At 41.0% G+C, this 25,279-nt stretch overlaps 1 protein-coding gene across 1 annotated transcript in view; it reads right to left on the bottom strand.

Moving 5' to 3' along the window:
• Positions 1-25,279, bottom strand: part of bmp6 (bone morphogenetic protein 6) — a 45,679-nt gene that overhangs the window by 9,690 nt on the left and 10,710 nt on the right. Inside the window, exons 2-4 of the mRNA XM_062441700.1 lie at positions 7,355-7,547; positions 3,160-3,308; positions 2,846-3,046 (exon numbers count right to left, since the gene is read on the bottom strand). Coding sequence (XP_062297684.1) covers positions 2,846-3,046; positions 3,160-3,308; positions 7,355-7,547 — 543 coding nt within the window. The remainder of the gene's footprint in view (positions 1-2,845; positions 3,047-3,159; positions 3,309-7,354; positions 7,548-25,279) is intronic.

Here is a 25,279-nt window from a genome sequence, read left to right as displayed (position 1 = left end):
CTCTCCCCATCCATCCTGTCCTCCTCCCTGTCTCTGGAGTGAGTGATGCGGTATTGAAACCATATGCCCTCCTGAATTCCTCACGGATCCTCCCATCCCATCCAATCCCAGCAGTCCTCCTCTGGCCACGGACACTCTGCTGTCGCGAGGGGGGCCTCCCCGCTTCCTGTGTAGGATCTAAATATTTACACTCCCCGTCGTCCCGAGTGGCGAGGCGGAGAGGTCTTGATGTTTTGGGTTATGTAAAGTCCAATCCTCCAGGACACATATTTAACAGATTGTCCTTGTTAGAGCAGAATTTTTGAGCAGATTCACATCAGAGAAGGTTTTCTCATCCTCCTGATACAGGCTGGGACACTAAAGCAAACTACAGACAACCTACTATCTGAACAGTTTGCTTATAAAAGTAGCTCAGTTTTATATAACAGCATTTAACTCTTTCTTTAATTGTTAACATATTTAAATTTGACATGAAGGAGAGCAGGGATGACATTTGTTACACATGGTGGGTACCATAGCCTTCTGATCCACTTTGTACCTCAGTATCACTGTGTCTTCAAGACATCCTGACTTAAAGTCTGAAGATATCTTAGGACATCTCAAGCCAAAAGTGACAGCTGGGTAAAAGAGAGTAGAGGTCTGGAGCCAAAACTGAACATGTGGTACACCCTAGATGTCCTGCAGCATAACAAATTGTGAGTCTTTGTTCTCTGTTATGTCAGCCACAGCTTTCATCTAATGCAATTACTGAGAAAAGGCCCTGCAGGAATTTAACTTACAACCTCTTGTGTTAACAGCAGCGTGCTGTAACCTACTGAGAAGCTGAAGGAGATGCACTGAACAAACAGAAAATAAAGCCAACAAATCTCAGCAAAAGACTTTCAGGGAGCAGTAGAGAGAGCACACCCAGCTTGTCCAGCAAATACTTCTGTACCATGCAGATGGTATAGCAATTAAATCGGTTAGCAGAAAAAGCAAAGCAAAGGTAAATCGCTTCCCAGGTAGCTGGCCAAGTCGGGCCTTTTGCAGCTGTGTGTCAGCACACTAAGCTGTGTTTTGGCAACAGAGGACCAAAACTGAGCCGGCTCTGTCCCAGTTTGGCTGCCAGATTTGGCAAAGTTTTGGGGTTTCAGACTTGAGTCGTTATGGCTGAGCCTCAACTACAGTTAGCAGCACTGTCGCTAATTTTTAAAGAGTCTCACTCCCAGCACAAATAGAATTTGGCTGATTCTGGCACGTCATTTATCACAAGGCTGACATGAGTCCCACAAGCAGGTGTGGCGAATTCAGGCTGCTGTTGGGCCAAACAATTTTGGCTACCTGAAGGTTAGCCGACACACAGCTTTATATGAGATATTTAAATACAGCAATAAAACTGTATGTCCTGTGTAGACATTATTATGTACTTTCCTAAACACAGTTTTAATTATTTGACCATTTGTAGAATCAAGTTTACGAGGTTTTAGGCTGAGAACCATGACATAAATCCAAGGTACACTATTACAGTAAAGTAGGTAGAAGTTACACAATGTTATGATACTCCAATGGTAGCATTCAGTCCTATTGCAGAAAATAGTGTGCCCTTTATGTAAAGAGCTGGAAAGTTCACCTTTTTATTAAACCTAACCATGATCTTTGACTAGTTTTATTTGCCACAACAATAATCTTTCCCTCATATTAAACATAGTTATTATGTGCAGATATTGTACAAAGCATGACGTTTCAAAATGTATTGGACTTAAAAACAGTTGGTATATGTTTATTCTTAGAAATATCACTTATACTTGAAACATATAGGTGGTTGCCTGCTGGAGAGATTATATTTACTGCTGCACACAGCACTCTCCTGTGAATCAAAGCTTTGAGGCGTTAAGGCTTAGTAAGAGCATGATGCTTCATCTGTCAAATTAGCCAAGGAGAAGACAGATATTAACAGCAGGCTCACTGAGAGCGAGCTTTATGTGCTGTGGTAGTCACACAATGAAGCTTCACAGGAGCAGCTTAGCTTTAAGAGCTATAAAGGCTGGCCAGAATTACACAGCAGGTGAAAGGTGGGCGGATTAGGGGTTGATTTAATTTACGGAGCTCATAACATCAAGCTTATACCTGCTCATTACATCATCTGCTGAGTAGGAAGAGGAGCGTGGGGGACTGATGAGGAGGATGAGGTCACCTGTCAAGATGATTCACCGTCTGCGTCTTAAATTCTTTAATATTTACTATACTGTATAGTGCTTTGTGTGTCTGCCATTTTGTACTGTTGCCCAACCTTTCTACTATATGATCAAATCTTTAAGTCCTTTCTGCTCTATGCTTTCTAACACCACCCATATATTTCATACTCCAGCTTTTCCTCATTAACTTTAGTCTTTTTAGCTCAACAATGAAGCCAAACCGACCATCCAATCACTCAGCCTGTCTGGAGAAGTGCCACATAAATCCCCTTCATAAATAACACATCATACATAATGCTCTGAAAAATATCATATTCACTGCTCAAGATGCACTTTCTGGGTTACACTGCAATACTCTTAATCCATACACAGAAACTAAAGTTTAAAAAAAAGAAGATTTTGGACATCATCCCTGGGCGAGGATTTTCATCTGACAGGGGCTGATTAAAGAGATCCAGCAGAAGTCAGGTTTAATTTATCAAGTCTCCCAAAGAAGGATACTTCAAACACATGCTGCCCATCCACTGCTCTCAACAGGTTAGCCATCAGTAACAGATGTTGTGAGGTTAGGATGCGCTCTCTTTTTTTTAAACGTCTGCTTGTGTTCACTGTTGCGCTGTGTGATGAGGTCAGTTGAGGTTCAGTGTTTGTGTAGCGGACGTCAGACTGACCTGCTGGGCCGGGCCCTCTGGATCCATCCTGTGGTTGGGTGGATCGGTTGCGGTTCTGCTGGCGACGTTTGCCGCCGCCAGGGGAGCGGGCGGTGCGGATGTGCACTTCGCTGACTTTAAAGAACGCCACCATGAAGGGCTGCTTCTCCAGCGCGCCGTCACGCCCAACGAGCCCCGCCTCTTTGGAGCTGATGCTCTGCCCTGTTTCAAAAGACACAACACACTCATTATATGACTTTTACTTTTTTTAACTACGAATCATTTCTTTTCTTGTGAATCGTGCAGTAAAATAAATCTATGATTTATTGTCTTACCACTGCTGGTCTCCACGCTGATCTGCAGGCCTAGGTTGTGCACTGGGCTCATCACCCACAGGTTGCTGGTGGTGGTGATGTCAAACTCCAGCCAGCCCTCTTCAGCAGCCCACAGCCTGCGAGACTCCAGCAGGAAAAGGTCGGCCTCTCTGGTGGAAAAGAAAAGTCGCTTGGATTAAAGATAACATTTTGCGGAGTTAAACATCAAAACTGACTCCTATACACTTAATGTTTCCTATACCATTGCCGACTCACCCCTCCTGAAAGAAACAAAATGTTTATTTATGGTATCTAACTTATTTATGTGCACTTGTTGCATTTCAGCTCAGCATGAGTCTCTCCTGTGTTTTGCTGTTATTTATGGTCATGCTAGTTTCTCTCCTCTGCGCTCTGTGTTTCACTGGGGGCGGGGCTTAGTCCTTTGACACACAAATAGTGTGGAGCAGAGGAGAGACAGACAGTGGAAGAAATGCTGCACAGTTTGTGGACGTCAGGAAGCAAATCTGTTACTGCAAACCTTCCAAAGGTTGAGTAACATAATCCTCAGCTGTGGCAATTGCAATTTTCTGGTGAGTTTTACCTATAGCCTTGGTTTTTCCTTGCTACAGTTGGCTACAACGTGTTACCTTTGGTTGGCCTGGCATGCGTCACTCAGAAAATAGCCAATAAGAAAAGATGGGCTGTTCCATGGATTGTACATTTGTAATAAGGTGCTTTTTTGTAAACACACCACAAATATGAGAATATTAACCTGGGAAAAGAGCATAAAACAACCTCTTTAAAAAGACAATCCTGAAGGACTTCCAACACCATGATTGCCATGGTCACGGTTTGATGAGATCATTCCTTCCCATCTCAAAATTATTTCTTGACCAGAGCTCCACTGTCCTTTAAGTTTGCTACAACTTCAAGGTTTTTAACTCTGCTCTGTTCACTTAAATTAGGTACATTTAGGTTTTAAAAAATGTAGATGGAAGTTCATTTTTTAAGGGATTGGAGGTTAGTTTTAAGTTGGACCATGGTTAAAAAGTTTAGTTAAGGTAGAATTAAAAATCCTGCAAACCAACTTTTTCAAAAGACATGAAGACAGAGTTCATGAAATACAGAGAAACTGCTACACATTTGATTAAGCACCAAAGAAGAGAATGTACGGGGAGAGACAAAAACGGACACATTTGAGAAGTAGCAGAGAACATAACTTACACAGAGACAGGGGGAGAGTGTATAAAATAATAACCAGAAAACATCAAAACTACATACAAAAAGAAACAGAATATGATTTAAAGTGTCTGCTGTGCTTTAGTCTGATCGTTTGCTTTATGCAGTTGTTGCGCAGTACAGTCTCATTATAGCTCAGAGCAACAGAGATCTACCACTTTAAGAACTCAAGAGAAACACAGGAGCTCTCGGTTCGTATCAGGGTAACAGTATCATAACAAAATGACAGGAAGATGAATAGCAGCACTCAACAGAAAATGCACCGTATTCTTCTCCACTGTAGATTTGACCATAAGGTCCACCTCTCTGAGGGACAGGGGAAAGGAAGGAATTAAATCTTTGGTATCAGGCTACAGGTGTGTTAATATCATTGACAATGTTTTGTGAGACTGAAATCAGGATTCAAAATGGAAGATGTCAAACAGGGATAGAGACTAATATGACTGCAGTGTTAAATGAAAAGAGATCAGAGGAGATGTGAGGAAAAGACAGAGTGTGAGTGATAAGAGGGCCTGTCCTCCCACTGTCCCATTACAGTAGTAATAACACAGCATCGGGTCTGTCGGACCCTCCTCCCAACCTGACATCAAAGCATCACAATCATCCAGGTGTTCGGAGAATGCCCCTGCAGTCATGCATCAGCAGCTACTCTTTATTGGTCATTAATGAGAGTGTTTCTGACAGCTTCCGTATGAGCCTCTAGTCCCTGTTTTCCCCTCACACACACACACACTCGCACACACACACACTCTACCCTGCTGCTAAGTTCACACGTTTGTCACAGCATGAGCAAAGGTACCAGTGTTTCCGACTCATCGTCACAGCCACCGTTTGCCTGACGAAGAACTGCAGGGGTTCCATCACAGAGCCGCCTGCAGGGCGAAGGCTACTGAGAGCCTACTGTAAAACTTCTTATTGACTGACTGCTTAAATGAACTGGAATAATTAGGTTAAAGGTCAAAGTTGTCTTTTTTTGCTACAATAAATCTCCTTTATAAGTCTTGTCAGTAGCTGTTGTTAAAATGTAATGCAATGTGGGAGAGTGTAGGTCAAAGCTAATGTGCTTTCATCTTTTAAACTGCTGAAAAGGCATATTTGTAAGACTGTAAAAGCAATATGCGAGTAGGACATCTGGAGGGAAAGGATCAGGGAAGAGCTCTCCGTCTGTACACCTAAGCACTTTAAGAATCAGAATAACGGCAATATTCCATCTAGTAGGAGTTGAAGTTTGTGAGTAAGACAAGAGAGGAATGAAATCACCCTCTTTGGTACAGTATAATGGCTGGCAAAATGCTGCTGAATGGGTCTTGGTCAGTTAAAACAGCATTCGCAGCAACCTGCCCTTTCTCATTCAATGTCAGACCTGCCACATTTTTGGCATTGTAGTCTCCCACATTCCTTGCCTGCTGTTAGCGAAACCGCCCCAATCAAATGAAAAGTACAAAGGGTGTCAGGCTAATTAAGCGCTCTATCATTATGGCTTAGAGTCAAAACAGGAGTCAGGTTTTTACGGGAAGGAGGGGCACAAGAAAGTTAATAGGCTCCCCGCTGATTGGGCGATTACAAAGGTGCAGTTTTGTAAAAAAGCAGAAAATTAGAAAAACAACAGCAAAGCCTTTATAGAGCAAATAACTGTTTACTGCTAGGTTTTACTTTTTCTCATATTGTTGCCCATCAATCTTCAGGAGATACTTTCAGAGCAGTTAATTAAACATTCATATTAATGACGAGACTATAAAGTAATTAGATTGATTTAGTCTCTGAATGCATGTTGCACCTTTAATTCACTCTCATGAAACGTAAAACCAGAGGCAGTAATCTTTCTCTACCTGATAGCGCACCATCCAGGCTGTAATTTCCTTCAAGGTAGAAAACCTGTCCTACAATAATACAGAAATTGGAGATATATGGGCCCTTTAATCTCTGAATATCTCCAAAAATAAAAGGCTTTACCTCCAGGCTGGAGAGTACAAACCACCCATTGTAGGGATAAAGGAATGCAGCAAATAAGTAACTTTTGATACCCGTAGAAACCTTCTGACAGACAGAAAAATATACTCTGCAAACATCTAGAGCTGAAGGTGTTAAACTTGCTCAATCTGAGGACTTCAGAGTGGATCAGTTTTATCCTGGGATTGCAGGCTGAGAACATTTGGTGTTAAGAGACCCCACCCAAAGGTATTTTTGTTTCTTCACGTTACTCAACACAAAATAACATATTAATCATGTGTAATGGCTCTCAATACATCTACAGCTTTACAGTTTATACATAAAGAAAGGCTAGCACACAGTAACTCTGATGTGTGTTCACTGATAAACAAAATATACCCGGCGACATCAGATGTTGGCCTAAAAGTGTATATCAGAAATTCTCTTCATGTTAGTATTGGTTCGCACTGGGAGGGCTTCATAAAACACAAATATCATTCAGAAATCTTACTGGATGTTTATCTACCCCTGTAGACGTAATGTAAATGTTTGGCATGTATTAGCTGTGCTCATTTGGGGGACGGGAGGATTTTGAAGCTGTGCTATTTCTGTAAGACGTGGTTTTGCTTGATTTTACATGATAAACATGGTGAGAGGCCAGAGTCTGTGTAACACACAGGGAGAATGATAGAAAGATAGAGAGGCAACTTTTTTTCAAAACATACTCTTTAACCTTCAGTATCCAGAAAAAGGTTGACATGGCATGCTTTTTTTAAGGCAATACATTACTTTAAATTGTAGTTTCAGTATAACTCTGGTTATCAATGCACACAAATGTTGTGCATGTCTTTAGGATCCCAGAGTTTCTAATGATGCCAAACATGTCATGCTGGATAATGGGAAAATGTAATATTTCCATTTGCTATAAGGATGCAGCCACAAGAGTCCTAGGCTTTATAATCTAACTTAATGTATTTAGCTTCAATAATGAAATGAAACAAGGAGCTGCAGTATAATCTACATGCTTATAACTGTGGGTTTGTGTTACCTGTCAGGGTGCTCCTTGACCACCTGGTAGACTTTGAGCAGGAAGGTGTCGTTGCGGAAGGCGCGGCTCACACACTCCTTGTAGAGGCGAAACTCGGCTGCGGTGATGGCCTCGCCCTCGGGGATCTGCGAGAGGTTGAACTTAAACTCCTTGTGGTGACGCCGCTGTGGAGAGAGCTCCCTGTCGTACTCCACTATGGGATGGAAACACACACAAACACACACGCACTGGGTCACAACTTTATCAACAAAGAGAAAGCGAGAAGGAAAGAAAAACACCTCTCTTTAAATAAAACACTGGTATACTTTTGCATTTCTTACTACTGTTCATGTTGTTTGATTACATTTACGCTTTATACAAATGAGAACTTCCATTTTTTTCAGGATATAGGGTTAAATTACATATTTACAAACAGGGTTTCCGTGTAAATATACAGTAGTGAGTGATGTACAGTAGCGGATATTCTTTTCACAGACACTGCGCTCAGATCAACCATGAAAGCCTTTAAAACCATCACATGTGATTTATACTTAAATGTCTAATAGGTTTTGTGGCTTTCAGTTTTCCCTAAATAAACTCCTGTTATCGTCAGTCCGGAGCAAAAGCCCATGATTTTTTTTTGTCGGTGGCAGCAGACCTAGAGACATTCTGAGACCACTTCTGACAGCGTGAAATGACAAAAACCAACAAATGCGCTCCCTCCTCTACTTTTAAGTACAATATCCGCCATAATGATAATGTGCTCTCTGGGGAATCGGTTCCTGTCTCAGCTGGAGGTTTTTTCTCCCACAGCAAAGGGCCAGCAGAGTCAGTCTGACGACGGACACCGAGCGAGAAGGGGGAAAATGAATAAAGAGGGGCATGGCGAATGCAATTAGAAGGTCGTGCACAGAAATACCCTGGTAGGCATAAACAGTAGCTAAAACCTCAGATATGTGCTATATTCTGCAAAAACACACACAAAAGTAAAGTAGTCCAACTTAATTTCTTGAGCACCCAAAACACACATCAACACATTCTTACTATTCATTCTTACTGATTTAAAGACATTCTTGTATGCTACACACAACCACATACACACAAACATACATACGCTATCATCATCTCCATGCCAGTTTCCACTCAGTGCAGTGAGGTTCAACAGGCTGCGGCTTCACCACCACAGAGTGCAGACTGACTGAGAACCAATGCTGGATTTATACAACCGACTAAGTTATTCACCTGCAGTGGACCAAACATAGATATATTCATCATTATACATTGTCTACTCCACAGGATTTAAAGGAATAGTTCAACATCTTTGGGAAAAGCTTATTTTAAATATGTTGACAGCATGAAGCTGCAGCTAAGTTTAGCATAAACCTGGAAACAGCTAGCCTGGCTCTGCTAAAGGTAAATACTGTATGTGTGAGAGTCTTTGTGACTAGATAAATGCAGGCTGCACTAGAAACATCTTCCTCCATTATTCCAACACATGGCTTCATGATTAATTGTGTCCAGAAGTATCAGCGGTATTTAAGAAAGTATATAACAGAAGTAGTCAAAAAAAGTCACATTTTGATTTTTTTTAAACAGCTATTATATTTAGAAGATTAATTTGGGTACTTTTACAGCCCAAACCTGAGGTAAGAAAAATTTATTTTTGTACCTGAGCCAGGCTTGTTAAAACTTTCTGGTAATTTTATGATGTGGGGACCCACCCAAAATGGACCAATGACACATTTTGTTCCCCAAGTCACAGCTGAGGAGAAAATTGTGTTGATGTGGGAATACTGGAACCAATCAGACTCTCTCAAAAGTGCCAGCCCCACCTCATACCCACACCCAGGAAGGTCAAAGCTCCCCTCGTCCCCAGCCGTTTGCAACTTATATAAATGCCAAACTTAAGTAATAAACCAAGCAAAAAAGGCAGGGAGGGAAGGAATGTCTGTCTAGCTTCATAGGATTTCTGAGGAACTTCAATTCTGAACCACATATTGCTGCAACTCGGTCAAAACTAATTATGGTAATTGACGCGTCTCAGTTTACGACTCAGCAGGTCCGGTCTCTTTTACACTTCAAACGCTTCTCAGAGGAAAGGACACCACCTATAGAGAATGAGATGTTATTCCCATCAGTGTCCCTGTGTCTTCTATTAGATATGACAGTGACCATTTCATCATCTTACTCCATGAGCTGCCCACTCACACTCACACTCTCACACGCACACGCACACATACACACACACACACACACACAGACACAGACACACACACACGCAGATGTTGCAGTAACTGTGTGTGATATCTGGGCTTGTGTTGAAGGGTAGATAAATCAGCTAAACTTTGTCTGAGAGAGAGTGTGTATGTGTGTGTGTGTAGGCCTTGAGCAGAGGTCATGGTACTCTAAATGACTTTACAACACTCCTTCCAACACCCCCGGGCCTGAAGACCAACAGCTTGAAATTTTATATTCCCTCCTAAAGAATCTACTGACTTTTTGGCACGAAAGCTCTTTGATAAACTTTGTGTAGGTGGTGAGAAGGTCAGGAGGAGTTTCACATGTATGTATCAAATATTTATTACATTTGCTTCAAAAATACAATAGTCAGATGTACAAAATATCCAGCACCTGTACAGATAGTGATAGAGACTGTACTGACAATCTCAGCATCTTACCAAACAAAGGTTAACTTTGCAAATCGCACCAGTTCCAGTAATAAATGAAACAAGATATAAATAGTGTACGGCTGCTGTTACAGTGTAGCTTAATGTAATATATTAGTCTTAAAGGGCACTCAAAGTAATCCTACACATGCTCAGTTTACTCACCACAGTTAGCACAACTCAATTTGTGAAAACAGTCAATTTGTATAATGTTTTCTGTGGCTGGCAAAGATGAGCTTTGTCAAATCTGAGAAAATGACCGGATGATGTCACAGTGACGTCATCGAGATTATCTCTGCTTGAGCTTGAAGATTTAACGTTGGTAAAAGAAAGCCTGTATTACAAATTGGAGGATTGGTGTTTGAAAAGCATGTGTGTTTAATGAATGAATAAAGATGCTATATGTTGCATTGTGTGTAAGATGTAGAGTTTTTGGAGGTTGACCAATCCTAGTGACTAAAATTCAGGATATGTTGGTCTCTGCTTCTTCAATTCTGACCTTTTGTTTCTTATAGGTCATCCACTTTACAGAAATATAAATACAAAATCACTTGAGTAACTATTTAATATTGGATTTTATTTAGATGTAACTGCCAGCAAAGGTTTGCTGCCATTTTATGTTTGTTAATGTCTCTGTTGTTATTTAGAATAAGAAATATTGCAGCAGTGAAATTCTTAACATCTAGAATTTGTTTGATATGACGTCAAAGCAGCATATTTGAAATGTTGTGTAAGGCCAGTTGCACATGCACAGACTTGGTATAACCAGTCTTTTAGTAGACAGACCCAGTGACGCAGTAAAAGGTTTCAAAGCCTTGATGGGGAGATAATAGTAACGACTTCACCCATTTCCTTTTAGTGTTTCATTTTATTCTTTGTATTTCCTGTAAAATGTGAAATTTTATAGGAAGAGTGAAAACGATTCTGGTCTGGAAGAGAAACTGTTTTCACTGAGGTGAAAGATGTATGTACTGATTTCAAGAGGCTTGAATGAAATTCACAGAGCACTTTTCATTGATTTTCCTCACTGAAAAAAATCTCAGGGCTCTCCTGAGCTCACTCAACGAGTCACGAGCCGGTTCAAGTTCAAATCCATCATTTTTTAAATCTCAAGAGAGGGGATCTGTTTTGAACAGCCACAAGATGAAGGCAAACAATTAAAACGATGAAATATTTAGATAGCTGTAGTCTCACATCTCACATCTCACATAATCATACTTTATCACTGCAGTCCTCTGCGAAGTGGCCTGGGAGCCACGGCCTTAAGTAGCATTCCAGCTGCTTCTCCACCTTCTCAGCCTGAAATTCGATTGAAATCCACCGAGGGTCGCATCTAAAATCAAAGGGAAGTCTTCACACGACGCGTACAGGGAGCACAACCTCTGTAATAATCTACCATGACGTGAGCTTTGAGACAGGAACACACAGAAGGGAAAAGGGATTTAGATTTGGATGATTCAGAGAGGGATTCATTCCGAGTGATTCTAAAGATGGGAAAAAAGTGATTATCTTAGTGATTTGGTACAAACTGTGCACAAAGGAATTTGCAGGAAAACGTGTGATACGTGTGAACACTAAACTGTGAGTGTGCTTTATGGTTTTATTTTATTACCACCCAACCATCTTTAGTCATGAGTTCCTGAGAATATTCACCAAAACACACAATATGACAAAGTATATATTTATTTAAACAGTCAACTGTTAAAGCTGACAATATCAGGGACTTTCTGTGATGATTCACTCAAACAATGTTATTTCTGATCTGCTACGAGAAACAAAAAGACACAGGGGGTAAAGTGAAAGAAAAGACAGGGTGAGTAATAAATGGAATATATAAAGGAAAAGAGAAAGTGAAAGAAAGAGAAACAGAAAGAAGAGAGTGAAAAAGAGAAATACAGAAATAGAGAAAGAAAGAAAGCAAGAAAGAGAGTGAGAGAGAAAGAGAGAAAGAAAGAAAGAAAGAAAGAATGAATGAAAGAAAGAAACAATTTGAGAAAGAAAGAAAAAAGAAAAATTGAGAGAAAGATTGAAAAAGAAAGAAAGAAACAAATGAAGTAAGCAAGAAAGAGAAATTAGTTTTATTGGAGAAGACGTTTGTTTGAAAATGATGGATGAGTGAATAAAGTTGAATGGAAAAGACAAAAAGCATCATTTGTATGTCAATAAAAAAAGCCTTTGTGTTAGTTAAAATAATACAAGCGAACACAATGAGAGGAGGAGGAGTGAGTAAGATGACAAGACCAGACGGAGAAAGACAAAGTTGGTGTCACATAGATGAAGATGGAAAGGCCGAAGGGACAAACATAGCAGGAGAAGAGACAGAGTCTGGGATGCCATGAGAGGAAGAGAGTGACAGAAAGAGAGTGAGAAGGACGATTTGCAGATTCACTTGGACGCTTTGATAGGAGCTGTTCTCTCGTTTCCACCTGCGCAACATCTGGCTCTGCTGCGCTGTTCCTACTGCTGTAGGTATTATAGCAACCCCCACACACACACACACACACACACTGACCTTAGGAATCTTTTACTATTGCATGTCCTTATATTCAGTCTGCTCACATTCTTAAAATTGAAAACTGCTTTATAACCTTGTTTTGTGAATATGACTACAAATTAAATAATACAATTTGGAGCATAAAAGCAATCTCTGAGAAATCTCAAAGTCTAAAAAGGCTAATAAGTCAAGTCACATCTGCAATCATATTCTCATATGATTATTATTACGTATGAAATGCTTGCTCCAAATCAACAGCCTATCAGCAGGTATATAATACTCCAATTCTGTCACTGGGCTATACGTTGTTTGAAAAAAGACATTGAAAAAAATACTTTAAAAGGTTTTAATAGAGCTGAACTCACAGTTCAACCCTCGTAAACACAGACTTGAACTTCAGCATGTAAGGCAGGCTTTTTATGAACTGAGATGCATGCCCCTTTAAGAAGCAAAGGAAGGGAAAAAAGGGAAAAGGGTGCTGAAAGAAAGACAAGTGAGCAATCTTTGAGCCAGAAGGTTGTCTTTGTGAGGAGAGGTGGGCGGATGAGTGGACAAACAGGCAGACAATACAGAAGAAGAGACAAAAATGAATCTGACAGTGACTGATAACAACAACCTCAGGAGTAAAGATAACTAAAAAACAGCAACCGCAACAAATCATTTAATAAACCTGAAGGACAGCACAAGCCCTCTGCTGGACCCCCTACAGTTTTCCTGTGGAGGATGCAGTCACCCTGGGACTGCACTACATCCTGCAACACCTCGACTCCCCAGGAACTTACACAAAGATGCTGTTTGTGGACTTCAGCTCAGTTTTCAACACCATCATCACAGAGGTCCTCCTCACCAAAGTCACCCAGCCAACTGCGCCCGCTGTCAGTGGATCACAAACTTCCTGACAGACAAGAAGTGGCAGGTGAGACTGGGAGAAATCAATTCCAGCACCTGGACAGTCAGCACCTGGACAGTCAGCACTGGCGCTCCTCAAGGATGCGTGCTCTGTCCACTGCTCTTCTCCCCCTACACCAACAACTGCACCTCAGGAGACCCATCTGTTCAACTGCTGAGATTTGCAGACAATGCAACAGTCATCAGCCTCATCCAAGGCGGAGATGAGCCTGCTGGCCCTGTGGTGCGTTCCCAACAACCTGGAGCTGAACACGCTCAAAACTGCGTAGACTTCAGGACAAACCCTCCATCACTGTCCCCCCACCATACTCAACAGCATTGTGTCAGATGTGGAAGCCTTCAGGTTTCTGGGTCCTACAATCTCCCAGGATCTGAAGTGGGAGTTGAACATCAACACGGTCATTAAAAAAGCCCAGCAGAGGATGTACTTCCTGCGCCAGCTCAGGAAGTTCAACCTGCCTCAGGAGCTGCTGATCCAGTTTTATACTGCAATCATTGAGGCTTCTCTGCACTTCCATCATTTGGATCGGCCACCAAACAAGACAGGAACAGACTACAACAGACAGGCGGGTCTGCAGAAAAGATCACCGGTGCCGACCTGCCCACCATCCAGGATCTGTACTCCTCCAGAGTCCGGAAACGGGCAGGGAAAATCTCAGCAGACCCCTCACACCCTGGAAATAACCTTTTCCAACTTCTCCTCTATGGCAGGCACTACAGAGCACCATACACTGAAACCACCAGACACAAGAAACGTTTCTTCTGCCTCGCTGTCCTTATGAACAGTTAACTCACTGTAACACTGTGTAATAAGCCTGGAACACTATAATACCCACTGTACCTACAAATTATATGTATTTATTTTAGTCTAAAATACCAAATGTGTAATACATTTCACTCAATGCTGTATATCTGAACAAGCTGTATACTGTACATAACCACCTACTATATATATATATAAAACTTTTTTTGTTTCGCTCCTTGCACTCTTCACTTCTTTTGCACTATATGTATTGTCTTTACAGTTCACAGAAACAGTTTCACCTGTACAGCATCATTCCTGATGTATATTTCTGAAGATGTTTGTGGTGTTAGCACATTGAGAACTGACTAAACTGGAGTCAAAGATTGTAAAGATGATTCTGATTCTGATGCTGAAAGTGTGTGAGGATGGAGGTATGATAGATAAATAACAAAATAGAAAGTGATGGTAGCTATAAACTGGAGAAGGAAGGATGACTAATTCAAAAAAATAAATAAACACAAAATAAAAGACAATAGTTTAGAGAAGAACTGCTGTGTTCTTCAATGTGAAGCAGAAGAAGCAGGACTGTGTAGGAGAGGCCTGGTGGTGGTTGACAGCCTGACTTGTCTGTGGTCAGTGGTCAACGCTTTGCTCGCACTCTTGATGCCGTCCAGCCAATCCCGCGGAGGGACAGCTGGCTTATGGCCGCCTGCATCAAATCCCTCCTGCTTTCACTCACACGTCCCACAACCACAGAGCAAAACAACTGACAACCGCCTCCCCTTCACCAAAATGCTCTTTCCACTTTCATTAACGCTATCTGTGATAACGGGAACATTATGGATGCTTGCTTTAAAAGTAATTATGTTATCAGATAATATCTGTCCATTTTAATAAGATGATTATTGAAGATTTTTTGGCCTCAAAGCTAAATGAGCAATTAACTTTTTAGCTGAAGCCTTAATGCTTTTTATTACTACAACTACCTTAGTCAGGCCTGTGACAGTTCTGTGAAGTGATGGTCTAAAATCTTTCTGAATTACATCCCTACTTATACTGCATTTTCAAAAATATATCTCCTGTTGTAGTTTTACTTTTGTATCCAGTTTATGTGTTCACTATAATGACGATTACAGAGAAAAGAGCACCTGTGACCCAGATAACAGGCTCTTAAAGGAGCTCTTGTTATATCTAGTACCAGTGTGATGAGAGACACAGAGAAAAAGACAGCTAAAGTTAGCTCATACTGTCAATTTAAACTGGATTTTCTCATCCTTCCCACAGTTGCTGACATGTAAAACATTCATTCATCCAAATCCCTCCACCTCAGACAGTTGCATGTTAAACCAGTTCAGATGTTTTGTGCTATGGGACATTAAAGTAAGACATGTACATGAATTATGCTGAACAGCTGCTACCATAGCCACAATTAGCTTTTACAGGATAATGGTACAATGTATTCCCCTCCAATTCCCAAAATGCTTGAGCTAGTCGCTTTAAAAAGGAGGAGAACAGTCATAAAGTCAGTGAAATGATTTAGAAATGTCAGTTTTACAGCACTACAGTATCTATTTAAAGTATGCTCACATTAGCTAACATTAGCTACCAAACCAAGTAAGGATGTGGCTGCAAAACCACTGTGTGTTTTAAACTGAATAAGGTTGTGTTTCATTTTTCTTTTTTAGACGAAGCGTATAATTTCTCATTTCAAAAGTTACATAGTCTTACTTTAAACAGATCAAATACTTTATTTCTTAAGACTTCTAAAAAATGTTTTTAAAAAAGCACATTTAGATCATAATAAGTGGATAGGCATGCAATTTCACATCAGCACTGCCATTCAGAAAAGTCTGGAGCACACAGACAGTGATTTTTTCCTCTGATAAAAATACACACAAAAAAGCACATATGGAAGACTGTGTGATGTGTATGTGTAACATATATACGTCTGTGTAAAATATAAGTGTAAAGATTACCAGAATCATCACAGGGGTAACTATTTCTTTAATTCATCCTATGAGCTTCACTCTTGGCCCTGTCCTCACTGCAGAATAAAGCTGCTATGATGCGATCTGGAAGGTCTACTACAAGTTTGTTCTGGTCCAAATGTATGAAAATAGCAGCCTACAGGACTGTCAGGGAAGATTTCCTGAGAACACAGCACAATATTTCAACAGCAGCACATCAATGAGATTCAGGGAACATCTCTACTGGAGCCTTGCTCTGGGCAGCTTTGAAGGGATTGTTCAAGAAGTTAAAAATGTGTTTTGCTCAGTCCTGCACATTCAAACATGCAAGACACCTTTTTGTCCAGAACTACCCCACAATGCAACAGACAACCCACAGTTTACTTCTTCTACATTCCAACAGGAAATAGTGGATGATAATATTTGGTTTGTGAAACAGTTAAAGTATGATTTAAAAGACATCTTAATGCTCCGGTTTACTGTTCTTTTAGCAGGCTATGTTTGGTTTTTTTCCTCCTTGAAGAAATAGGATGACTGCAGTCCTATTAATGAAAGGAACCACTGACCTTGTTGAACTAACATGGGAACAAGAGGCCAGTGTTTCTGTAAAACAAGCGGAACTTTTCTCTACAGCACAGCAAAGATTACAGTATCTACCTCATGACCAAGTTTTTATGAATAAAACTTGCCAAAACTGGATCCTTAAGAAAATCTTTGCTTTCTAATTAAATCTCTAATTTACTATATCCCATGACCCGCAAGCATCACAGTGAAGGAGACGTTAAGAGCGAGAGACACAGAATGAAAGTGAATGCGGGAAAGGAAAGAAAATCAAAAAGCTGACATTTTCACAAACACCCTTCAATTAAATTTTTGCACACCAAGAACCTGTCAAGATTGTTAAAGACTTTGCGGAGGGCTAAACCTATAAAAAATGTTCTGGATGTCCAAGGCATGAGAAGAATCCATCTGTGTTTATGTAATTACAGCCCATAATCTGTCTGTTTTCTCTCTCAGACTTGATGGTTTCAGAGGATAGGTCAGATATCTCTATGTCTTCTATTTATCGTTAATTCCTCCAAAGTACCATCTAATTAAAGTTGGCTCGTCAGATTCACTTTCTCAGGACATTTTTGCCGATCGCAAATCTTCGGTGATCACCACTATTTCATTTAAAAGGAGACACATCTCATTAAATGGAAAACTTTATGCTGTAAACACGTCACTTTCTGTAAAGGCTCAAGCCAGCTTTTATACTTCAAACTCTGAAACATTTGGCATCGGAGCGGGGTGGAATGATAAAACAGAGACATTATTTAAAATTTTGCAAAGCTTACAGCGCGCGCACACACACACAACTACACACACACATACCATAGTAGTGTGATCTGCCCGAGGTGTTGCCACTATGCTTGGCTGACACCAGGAGCTTTTTTTTGGCCCTTTGTAGTCAGGCAGCTTGCAAGGCAGCTCCTGGGGTCGAGGTATGGACGAAGGGGTTGGGGGTCCGCTGGGAGTCATCATTTGCTTTGAGCAGAGGTGTGTGTGTGTGTATATATGTGTGTGTCTTTAGAGACTCATCCTGTGCTCTGATCTTCTCCCCTGAACCAGCATCAAAGCCGACACACTGAGCGCCACAGGACCAGCCAAGGGCCACTTGCAAGAGTGAGAGTTTATGTCCAATGCAAGTAGGCACACACACACACACACACACACAGCTTTGTCACCACACACACATGGGCACTGACATACACACACACAGTAATTTAAATGTCAAAGCAAAGACACACATGCATTATGTGATCCCACACACACACACACACACACACAAGAAAAAGGGGCGTGTGTGTGATGCACAGCGTTCACTCGTGGTCCCGGAGGTCAGTGATGTGAGAATTCAGGGCCAGGCAGGAGCATTAGTCCATAGCGAAGATATGAGGCAGCTAGACCAGCCCATTTGCAAACTGTCAAGGCCCATTAGCAAACAGAGAACAGCAGCCGACAGTTTTAATCTGTGTGTCCAGCATGAATCAGTGCAGTGATTTCAGTGCATTACTGATTACAGTTTCATGTTCCTGACAGACAGCTGAGAAACACCAAGAAATATCTTCAGGACTCAGCGGGCCGTGCACTTTCAAAGTTAGCAATAAATCAAGTTAAAGTAACGATCTGCAACTATTTTATGGAAATGAATATCCGTTTTGCTGGAAAAACAGTGATTTAACCTACAGCCAGGGCAAGACAGTTTTCACGTTTACTGCTCAAAACAGCAGGTGTGGGGCGTCTTTCCTGGGAAAATTCCTCTGGTGCACAGGAAGTGATGCGTTTTATGTTTCAGGCCGGTTTGTTTGGAATAAACTAAAAAAACCTGGTGCAGTAGTTAGCACTAAAATTTTTGAAAAAAATAAAAATGAAAAAAAGAGAAAATGTACATTTGATTTGTTGTGTCAGACTACAAGCGCCCCGCAGCCACTCAGACTGTAATACATTGTGTATGTGCAAATAACTCAAAACAGACAGCACTTTCTAAGACCCTGACAATTCAAGCAGTAATTTCTCCTCTAACACACACACACACACACACACACACACACACACACACACACACACACACACACACACACACACACACACACACACACACACACACACACACACACACACACACACACACACACACACACACACACACACACACACACACACACACACACACACACTTATCGGTGGCCTGGATATCCAGCCAGTTCTTCTTCTATTACCTCCCACAGGTTACAGTACATAATGACCTCACTGGACAGGCATCCCCAGGAACAAAGGCTCCATTTGAACCATATAATCACATTTTTCTATAGCCATCATCCTCCATATAATCCTTGAAAAACCATTTGGGTTTCTAAAGAACCATCCAAAACCATGACACATAATGTCAGACGTACTGTCCCAGGACACACACACTCACACACACACACAAACACACACACAAACTCAGACACATCCACACAGGCTAGATGTTTTTTGTTCCCACCACCCCTTGCTCTATCATCACTGTACTGCATTCCATACAAGATGATAAAATGAGGTCTGGACACACATCTATCTTTTTTCCATTTTGAGATTTTCAGCTAGTGCGCGATGTGTGTGGGTTGTGTGTGTGAGTGAGTGTGTGTGTATATGTGTCTGACCCTGAGGGTAGGCGGATAATTTGCTGTAATTGCTCCTCTGCTGGGGCTTTGCTAACAGATAGATATCCAAGGTATGACTGTTGGACTTTGTAGTATCAGGATTTTCCATCGATGGACTGACAGATGAGTGGTAGCAGTCATCAGCTCTCGGTTGAGTCTTTAGTTGATCTCCAAGTAGCTGGAAATGTCATACCTGTGTGTCAATAGGAGATTTTATTCCATCTCGTCAAGCGCTCTTACTCAAGATGAAGATGTGGAGGCACTGATTCTGTAGCAGTGGGGATTTAAACAAGGGAGAAATGTTTGTGTTGGGGTATAGTTGAATAGCCCTGTTTTTCTGTTGATGATATGCCCCGTGTCCACTACAGTCATGCATTGTAACAGAAGGTAAATACCGTAACATGAGGTAACAATAAGGTAATGTAACGCAGCGTTAAACTGTAAGGTACAGTTGCATTGCGTAACAAAACATGTTGCCACTACAAAGGCCTCAACCTTTTCCTTCTACTGTAGTCTGCATACTACGGCAAAAAGCTGATGCGATCAAATTTTGACACTGTGCAGATCTAAATTTGCGATGCAATTGTGTTAATCATAAGTAGCAAAGCAAATCTGTCATAATATGACAACAAGGAAGACTAAAGCAACCACCATTCACTCTCACATCTGTAATAACATCAACTGTTGACAAAACCACTGAAAATGTCCTGATAAGTATGTGGGGGAGAACAGGGTGTTGAAATCAGCTGTAAAACAAAAATAAATGTACCAGAGGCTATTACAGCTTGGTAGCATTGGAGATGGATCGCATCATGAGATGGTACAAAGAAAATATTTCTAAAATGAAATAAGCTTATATAAATAACAAGGACACAACAAGTACAGCAGAACAAAACCACAAGAAGTGATTTGATACACTGGATATTGTTTCAGTACACTGTTATCTTCTGTTATCCATTAAATACAAAGGAAATACAAAAGCAAACCAAATGTCAGAACATCTACTTACACGGGGCTCACAAATGGTGGTAGTGTCATTCACGGACACATTTGCAAGTCTCTTGCATGCTCACGCATTGAGTTGCGTGTTCAGTGTTTGTTTTATGTTTTGATCAGTAAAACTTGTCAAAATGAATCTGAAGTTGCAAATCACAGCTTGCATGTTGTAAATTTGGTGAAACTGGTTTGGAGATAAAAGAAGAAGGACCTCAAAGGAATAACAAGACAAATGTGTATGAACATTCAACCATTTCATTCCTATGTCTATAATAAATCTTTACAAGTTATTTGTGTCTGTTTGAACACTTACAGGTCTAAATGTGTACAGTTGCATTCTCTGACATTAATGGCCAGTTGTGATTTCCCCAAAAGTCCCTGTAAAAACAAGTGTTCGTTTCATTCGACCCAAATTCGAGCCAATGAGCTGTCAACAAAAGACGGTGAAACACCTTTTTCACATTTATAAGAAAATTCCATGAAATCAGGAAAGAAATGAGCTGGAAAATAAACAATGCATAAATTCCTTTTTTCTTTTCAATTTTATGGGAAGTTAATAAAAATGTAATGCCGCAGTGGAGCAGCTGTCACAACAGCGTCTGGTCAGACTAATGATGGCCTACACTTCACTTCAACTTAAATCAGTGGTCACACAAGATTCGGTTCTGTGTGCGGAAGAGCCAGATGCCTTCTCAAATTGTCAGTGGTGGAAAGAGTACAGAACAAAGACTGCGAATGCAAGTTCAGTAAAGAGCCACTTAAGTATTGTGAGAGGAGTCAACTTTAACAAAAGACAAAATAAGGATTCAGTCCTGCATTGTGGTCACAGTGTGGTGGATGCACTTAATTTCACAAATGTGAAAACTGACTGGACCGACGCTACTTGAACTCTTTGGATAAAAGCACAAGATTCCTGCTGAGGTTTATTGTGTGTGTCCATTTTGTGCTTCCTCCAACATCTTGTTCTCTTTGGGGTCTGGTTTGGCAGTAAAACTATTGGCTGTTTCATTTAGACATGAACAAGCAAATAAACGCAACCAAACACTTCACTCATAAACAAAACCAGTGACACCAAACACTTCACTGTGTAACGTATGTGACTAACAACAACAATTCTAAACCCAGAATCATTAATCTTGCAATACACTGCGCACTAAAGGATATATTGTTTACAGTGGATCAGATTGTCGGGATTTGGTGTCCTTTGGTTGCTATGGGATACAGGGAAAAAACGTTTGAAAAGCCAGTAGAGAAGGGTTTGTCAAGATCTACAACTCTCTGCTATAAAACTTGATTGAATTGCAATATATCTATCAGCTTTTTGAAAAATAAAGTGTATTTGACTATTTCTTGGCCAAAATATGAAATCCCCAAATATAGGATAACAGGTAGTCCCATAAATATTTTCAAAGACGCGAATAAAAGTCAATATTTATTGGATAAATTGGGGACCATGGCATACATGGGGTCTGATTATTTCAAAAAGGAAACGTCTGATCTTGTTCCTTCTTCCTGCACGAATTTCCATCCTTGATGTTCGGCTCCATTTTCTCTGCGATTTATATGGCAGATGATGGCCGCTGCTTTTCCTCTTGGGTCATGACCACAGACCCCCTCAGAAACGGCTCCCTTGGTTGCTGTAGAGCTACGCCACTTTTCAGCCTTAAGTGAATATTCCGTAAACAGAGATGTACTCCCATGGTTTTTGATGGGAGTCCATTTTGAGCAAAACAAAACATTTCTGTGGGTTTAAATTTTTACCAGGCCTCATTTTTTTCATTCTGCATCAATACAGGGATGATGGTCGTCAAGAATCCCTTTTTTCAGGCTTTTTGGGAAACCATCTGCCGACTGATCACATAATCATGTGTCTATGTGTCTGTGTGTTTGGTGTACCACGTTCTCCTCAATACCTTATGGGTATTTGTTTGTACCCCTGCCTGTATGTGTGTCCCTTTATTTGAATACATTTGCAGGTTATTTTGTTTGTCTTATGTGTCCATGTGCCTCTATGTGCAGCACTACACGCAGTAAAGAGGCCTGCTATAGTGATCTGTTGTTAACGTCTGCTTTTGGGCAGCAGGTGTGTATGTGTGCGAGTGTGCGTGTGTATACGTGTGTCTGGGCTAGGCCAGTCTGGTCCCAGATTTAGAGGAGGAAGCCGGTGTCAGGGCCAGGAGATGGATCTCTCCTGAGGGATCCGATAAATAAGGAAAAAATATCTTTGAAAAAGGGAAACGCAGCTGTTTCCAAAGGAGAAGTCAAAATATTGGTGGCTTTGCATTCCATAGCCGCAAGATAGAAGGCCAGCTCACCCGGCGATGCTGTTTGGGACTCTATTTTCTCTCTCTCTGAACACCTCCCTTTCACTTCCTTCTCGGCCTCTTTGTACATCTTTTCTTGCCCTTCCGCCATCATATCTTCCTATCCTCACCTCTTTGTCTGCCTTTTATTCCCCTCCAGTTTCTCTGTCATGAAGACAGTTGAGCCTCCGTGCGATTCCCTTTGGAAAGTCTGCGGTGACCGCAACGCATTTCAGCGGCTTAAAGGCAGAGCACATGATCCACTGATAAATCAGTCTAGCCCGGCCTCAATCTTCCCCCTGGGCTGACTTACATGTAAGACCTACTGCTTGTTTTACACACAGACGCAGCTCCAAAAACAGCAACGGTAACCAGATACATGGATATTCAAAAAGCAGGTGGGCCTTGAGGAAAATCAGAAAAATAATCAATGTTTCTTCTAATACATCTGTCCACAATGTCAACACAATACTGGTGAGCGGGAAGTGTGGAGAAGGTAAGCTTTCTTTGTGTCATTTGAGTTTTCACTGAAAGCCCAGAGATGCACGGCTGAACTACTTTTCAATATTGTGTGTTATTTCAGTCGGGAATCTCCGGCGGGAACTTTTCCCTAAATACTGTTTCCTAAATCTACAATGCAGTGCATTTAACATGAGGTCAGTGCGGCGTCTCTATATTTGTAACCAACTGTAATAAAAGTACTTTAAAAAACGGGGGATAAATTGTAGCAATGGTCAAAACCACATACGTTAATGAAGGAAATTAGTGTGTAATTCTATTTGATTATGTTTTGCTACTTGGTAATATGGTCTTTATTTTGGGGTATCATTATAGATTTAATCATACTGAGGGGTTTTACATCTTTTCTTAATATAGCCTAATCATCTGCAAAAAAGAAACAGTGAGGAAAAGTGACTAATGACCATGTTAGAAGATAATTCTGGTTCATTACAGCTTTTCTGGTCTGATCCAAAAGAACATACCGCTTGTAAACAAAGCCAAATGCTTCTCCAGATTATCTTAACCACTCTACATCAAAGCTGAACCAGGAAGTCTTTTTTTTCCTTCCAAACAAGTTAATATTACTGATAGCAACGACAAAAATCTAAAAATAAGCAACCCCGGAATGATCATTTAATATAATAACCTTCACTATCTGAATGACACTTCCACACTTTAATGATGGGAAAAATCTGGACTTTGATATTTAGTGTGCCATGTGATTAATCAAAAGCACCATTTTAAAAGAAAATGCTGAGAATGTAAATGCGTTGCTGTTAGAAGTTTAGGATGACAAAACTATTATCTCCAATAGCCTGAAACCTCAGATCCAAATAATTATCAAAATCTTATCACAGGATTCTCGGGCCAAGAGAGATTTGTCCACTGCAAAGGCCTGAGACGTACTGGACCGATGTCTGTTCATCAGTCTAATATAGCAGTAACAGAGAGAGAGGGAGAAGTTATTAAAAAGAGAGAGAGACACTGAGCACCACCTTTCTTCCTAATCTGCACAAAGACATTCTGTATTATTCTGTATTAGATGAATGTCAAGGCTGCATTCCTCTCAGAGTGTACACAATACCAGCTGGGCTTCAACAGCAGCTAATCTCAGACAATATACACACACAACATGTGTGTGTGAGTCTAGGAACACTTCTTGACCTACTGACCATATTGTACAGTATGTGTAACATGGAACTGACAATGAGAAGATTTACATGACAAAAAAAAGTGAGATTTCCTCTTGGAGGTGGATCCATACTGCGCGTTAAAACAGTCAGATATGCTAACCACAAGACTGGCTGGTTGGAGGTGTGGAAAGTGTCCGTACATGAGGAAGGACTGGGCAGAGTTTCCCTTGCACATCCTTAGTGCCTCACGGCACTGGGAGTGGATACATTTTTGGTATGGGTGGCCTCATTGGGAGTCAAAACCCTTAACCTCTGGAAGCATTAGTGTACTGTTGTATCCACTGCGATTACCGTCAGCTTTTTTTTTTTTTTACTCGCCTGACTCTTCTGTCTCATCTTTATTGTCTGTATTTGCAGTTCTCAACCATCTTAGTTAGTTCCAATTTGTATATGTTTCTTTGCAAACATTTTCATTGCTCCAAATTAAATTATGCTCTTTATTTTACATAAAGAAACACATTTATAATTCACTGACTGGAAACACAGCATATACATATCTTACCTCTCTTCCTCCTTCGTGCTCTTTTTTCTCATCTCACTCTTCTTCCCTGCCTCCCTCCATCCCTCCCGTCTCCCGACTGTTTTCCTGTCAGTATCATGTTTGGAAAGTCAGCCCATGGGTCAGCCTAGGGCTCGTAAATTTGTCAGCGGCAGTGTGGTTGAAAGGGAGGCTACTTGCTCAGGAGGGTCAGGAGCATCAGGGCTCACATGGGGCCTTTTTCTCACTGCGAACCCGCGGTTGTTGTTTCAGGCACGTCCTCTTTAGAGAGACGACCAGCCTGGGAACATGTGTGGGGCCGAGGGGTGTAGCTTTCTCTGTGACACCAGTGTTTGATGAAGACTTCTTGTATAACGAGGTGGTAGTCCCGGTCATCCAAAAAGTACATTCAAACCAATTATCAGTGCAGACACGCAAAAGCCAAGTCACACGTCTGTATTTGTCTTCTTGCAAAGACCTTAGTGCATGACCCTTGATCCTGACCTTAA

This window comes from Scomber scombrus, chromosome 20 (genome assembly GCF_963691925.1).
Source record: "Scomber scombrus chromosome 20, fScoSco1.1, whole genome shotgun sequence".
NCBI lineage: Eukaryota > Metazoa > Chordata > Actinopteri > Scombriformes > Scombridae > Scomber > Scomber scombrus.
Note: the sequence above shows the minus strand (reverse complement) of the source record. Positions and strands in the feature narration are given on the sequence as shown.